At 38.9% G+C, this 5,121-nt stretch overlaps 1 protein-coding gene across 1 annotated transcript in view; it reads right to left on the bottom strand.

The window, feature by feature from the left end:
* Positions 1–2,599: 2,599 nt before the first annotated feature.
* LOC112548372 (sodium leak channel non-selective protein-like) overlaps positions 2,600–5,121 on the bottom strand; it is a 14,639-nt gene continuing 12,117 nt past the window's right edge. Inside the window, exon 4 of the mRNA XM_025194004.1 lies at positions 2,600–3,710. Coding sequence (XP_025049789.1) covers positions 3,693–3,710 — 18 coding nt within the window. The 3' untranslated portion in view covers positions 2,600–3,692. The remainder of the gene's footprint in view (positions 3,711–5,121) is intronic.

The raw sequence follows: 5,121 nt of genomic DNA, 5'->3' as shown, positions 1-5,121 counted from the left end.
CAAAAGGCACACTGAAAAAAGTCAAAGGGACACAGGTTCAGCCTACCCAGGGCAAAGGAAGCCTTTTGGGAAAATACTTTAATCACTCTACTATTGGAGTTAAAATAGAAAAACCTCTTCTACTACTACCATTGTTACTTTTCCAGGACTTAACTATATTATAACCATATACCTGCTCAGGCAACACATTGCCGACTGTGCATGTTTAGTCTATACTTATGCATCCACAATGCAGGGGGAGCAGAATTGCAACAGATGTGTGTCAAAAAGGCCACATTTGCAGAAAGAAAGCTGCCACAAAGAGAAATAGAATTCCATTCCTGGTGTCTAGGCTGATTTTATTAAAATTTCTGGAATTCTTTAGCCCAGTGAGCATCAGTCTGCATAGTGTGTCACTACGGACAGAATTATTGCATGTGTGTCCATTGATTACTTTTGGAAAGAAGATAGGAGATTGTAGGCATTTTTTTTCAATTCTCTTTAGCTGATAGTTTAGGAAGTTCCACTTTATTCTCCTAACAGCATTTTTCTCCTAATCTGCTTTGTAGAAATTCTCATTTAGAAGTAATACAGTTTACAGTAATGCTGTATTACTGTGAGCTATAATACACTCAAATACATTGCAATATGACCTAGTTCCTGTACACACTTTTGCACAGGTATAACCTAATACACATGAGAAGTCTCAGAAAAATCCCTTCATGGTATGTTAGTTCTTTTGTGTATTAAATGTGTACATATTTCAATATACTGATGAGACAACTCATTCAATAAATCATTACATTATTTTAGAAATATGGCCTAACTATATCATTCATTTTTGCTTACGTAAAACTCTCATTGGTATAAATGAGTTTTTATGATCACTGTAATTCAGTTTCAGTAATGAATTATGTATAATGTAGCCCAAAATTATTGCATTTTGGCTAGGTCAGTCAAGTATTATATATGTGTAATGCTCTATTCCCATTCATGTAAAGAAATAAGAATATGTTAAGGCAAAAAATGCATATTAAAACAACATACAACAAAGAAGTACTTGATAGATGAATATCTTTCATAGCTCCTCAGTAGAAATCAATAGACAGGAAACTGGTGATATGAAGAGATGATAAATGGAGCAAAGGAACCTTTTCAAGCTTACAATTACTTTGTGCTCGTAATGCACCTCTTCTGAATTCCACCTCATATTATAGCTAGCATATGCATGCAAAGCATCATGGAATTTTAAAAGTGACTGCTAGGAATGCAAGAGGGATGGTTTGTTAAATATAATAAAAACAGATCAAATGAAATATAGGATGCCTGAACACAATAAAAATATTTCTAAATTAAGATACTTGCTATAGGTGTAACAGAGTATTTGCTTTAGTTGCACACTGATTGTTCAGATTATTCTCATTATCAAACTGTATATTTATCAATTAGGAGTAACAGATGACTTTTTACAGATAAGTATCGACCTGTTTCTTAAAAATGTTATGGATTGGAGGTGACTTTCAGAAATCCATTTGGAAAACTGTGAGTCACTTGGCTAAAGTTAGGTTGTTCAGGTGGCACAAAAAGAAGGGCTTGTGAGAGCACTTCTGTAGGCAAAATTTTGGTTTGCATATTGAGAAGGAGTGTGACTGATGTAAGATTGAACTGAGAGAGAGGTTTATCCAGCACATAGCTGGAATTAGTTGGGCAGCCCAGGCCCACTCAGTTGCACTGGCAGATGTATAGTGACACAGATGATAAAACAACAAAAGTAAGACCCCAGTCATCAAAGATGATTGCCCAGTGCACATAAATATTGATGACTGCTGCAGAAGTCCCTGTCCTCCAGGACAAAAATGTCTGCCAGAAGCTGCTTGAACTGTTTATCAGGTTAGAGATTAGAAAATAATCATCTGTGTTTAAGGCACTGGGGATTCTTTTCCCCCCAGTGGCACAGTATTATTCCTGGGGGAATATGCACGTGTGACTTCCCATAGTATTCTCTTTCTGCATTACACTTTGACATGGGCTAAGGGATTGCTCTGCTTAGGTAAAATATTACTTTGTTAAGATCAGTGTCCATCCTTGGAATTGTTTCCTGCCCCCTCAGAATTCAAGAATAATTCTGGAACCCTGATACAGCAGAGTGGAGATCCAGCATCTCTGGAAGGAGGTAGCCTAGGGAGGATTATGTATGGCAATTGAACAGGTGTCAGTCCCTTCAAATGACTTGCATTAACAAGACAAATGGTATAGTGATCACAGGAGATGAACTATAGCCTAAGGAGAACAAAACACGGTCAAACAGATCAAACGGGGAAAGATCCACAATATGGTTGCTGGACATCCATGTATTCTGTCTGGAGTCCTCATTAGCATTTGGTGATCTATGGAAGAATGTGGATGGATATTGTTGGCTGTGGATTTAGGACCCAGATGCCTTGTTCCAGGGAAGGACCCTCCCCTACCCTTAAACTGACCACGACCTTCCCATTCGATAACAGACAAATTTATTGATATACAGTGATAACAGAAAAGAAATGATACAAACAATCAAGCAATTCTATATATCTACCAAATCCTAAGGCTGTCATCAGAGTCAAAGTACACCAGGCCAGGATGCAGTCTTCACTCTGAGGCTCTCTCTCAGGTGCCAGTTGTCAGCAGCCTGGGGGTGGGATACTGAGCCTCCCCCCCACAGTGGGGTGGATGAGATGGGCTGGTGGTGTGTCCTCTGCCCATGGTGGCTTTGGGACCCTCCCAGGGGACAGGGAGCCCTCTTGAGGAGGAAGAGCCGGGCAGGATGGGGAGAAGGGACCTGGGTAGGACCCTTCCTTACTCTCAAGTTCTTCTTTTGTATTCTCCTTCCCTCCTGATGACTCTTCATCCATGACTATCGCTGACTGGTCTCTCTGTATGGCTGTCATACATCCACGTAGCTCATCGTATATACGCATACTAATTGGGTCTTTCCAGGTCTTCTCCTAATCTGGTCTGTTCGCCCAAAATCAGGACTCAGCACTCCCCACCCCCTGCTCTGGGGCCTTGTTAGCTGATGCCACCTTATCTCATGTTATGGAACAGTATGGTACATGCCCCCAGTTTCTCAGACTGTGTATTTCCGCTGGCCTTGTGTTAGACATCCTGTTTGCTTTGAAGGCTGTGTGAAACTATGTGCATGACCCCCAAGCTTTTTAGAAATCAATTAATCCCTGGTGTCCATCCTGAACCATTCTAATACAAATACATATACCTATAAGCCAATTCCCAAAAAACAAACCTTTAAATACTATTTCTAAGGCAACAGATATGAACTCTATGATTTAATCAGAAGGGTAAATCTATGGTCTCACTGCAGGAAACTGAGGCATCACCAGGATCAGATATTGTACTGGGTAATAGCCTCTTAAACAGTTTTATCCTCAACATGAAAAATACGTTTCTTGTTTTTTGTTTAATTTGGATCCCATCTATGAGAGGAGTTATCTACTTCAATTGCAGTTAACATAGAAAAAAAGCTGTTATCTCCCTCAAATATGAAGAACTGCTTGTTCTTAAAATACACAATAACCTGCTTTTATTAAACCTTCATTAAATCTTATCTTACATTCTGAACTAAAGAAATTTGCACATCGTATTTTGATATTATGACAAGTCAAAGTCAAGAGACCTCTAAGTTTAATACTTACCTTCAGCCAAAGTAGAGACACATTTCACATTAAAAGCTCCTGCTTTTGAGAAAAAAAAAAAAATTAGAAAACTCTGACAAGTCTTTTTTTGTATCCAATTTGGATGCTATAAATTAAGTATCTTCTGAGATTTTTTCTGGCATATATTCATGCCTACCCAGATTTCCTTGTTAGCTGAGTGCCGCCCTTGATGGGAAACTGACAAGGAGAAGCACTCAGACATAGAGCAGCCTGTTAATTTTCACCTTTTGGGCAGAGAATAAATGTTAACCGATGAAAGTCCTGTAGAGAAATATGTAACTCTGTTCTAGTAGTTAAAGGGGGAAAGGAGACCTCTTTTTATGTTTACATTTATACTGGATTCAATTTAATCTAATAGAGATTAAACTCTAAAAATAATTTTAGAATCATGGAGAATCATAGAGAAGTAAGGCTGGAAGGGACCTCTAGAGGTCATCTAGTCCAACCCCTGTCTGAGACGGGATCATTCCTATCCAAAACATCCTATAGAAATCAATAATCTAAACGCTTCACAAAAGAACCATCAACCTTGACACTAAGGTATTTACATGGATTGAATATACTAAATGGTGATACTCTGGCAATGCATCTAAAGAACTAAATTTTATCTGTAAGATATAAAACCTCCTGGGTAGGCTCCAAGCACAACTTCACAGCAGATATCTCTTGTCCCATGACAATTTAAATGTCTCTTTCCAATGCCCTGCCCTCTTTTCAGGAGTGAAATCTCTAAATGCTTCCCCCTGGCATAACAACCCATGACATTACTGGCCATCCTCACACACAATCAGCCCTTCCTTGTTCCTACTTCAGCTGTCCAGCCTCATAGTTCAACCTACTTCCATGCATTAGCATTGAAAGGCAGAAAGATGGGAAGCAGTTTTGGCTAAAGGCGATTCATAACAGAAATATTGGGCTACATCCCATCACCTAGTGCCCAGCTGTACACAAATAAAGTTCACTGCATATTCCCATCTTCACAAAACTCCACTTGCAAAATCATATATGAAACAAACAAATCTTCAAGAAAACTCACTCCCTACAAAATAGAAAGAAAAGATACAGTGTGTGTGTTCAGTTGAATAAATCTTTAAGAAAACATAATCACGGTCATAGTATAAGGTGGGCAGATGATAGATGAAAACCAGGGAACAATCAGCATGAAGCAAGCAGCTGTCCACAACTCGTGCTATTATCACTATACCATGCAGTTATGTATTCTCTTTATACCCTATGGACCATATTATGACTGTGTCAAAATAAATGCGCAAAGATGGCTGATTTTTCCACATCAAGTATATCTGTGTAGCAGTCATTGAAAAAGCTCTTGCCTGTGTTGTTTGACTATAAGGGAACTTTTACACTACAAGCAGCAACTAGTGTCCTTGGAAGCATGACAAGAGATCCTACTCCACCACTCATGTAGCACACA

Source organism: Alligator sinensis, unplaced genomic scaffold (assembly GCF_000455745.1).
Source record: "Alligator sinensis unplaced genomic scaffold, ASM45574v1 scaffold1095_1, whole genome shotgun sequence".
NCBI classification, from domain to species: Eukaryota; Metazoa; Chordata; order Crocodylia; family Alligatoridae; genus Alligator; species Alligator sinensis.
Note: the sequence above shows the minus strand (reverse complement) of the source record. Positions and strands in the feature narration are given on the sequence as shown.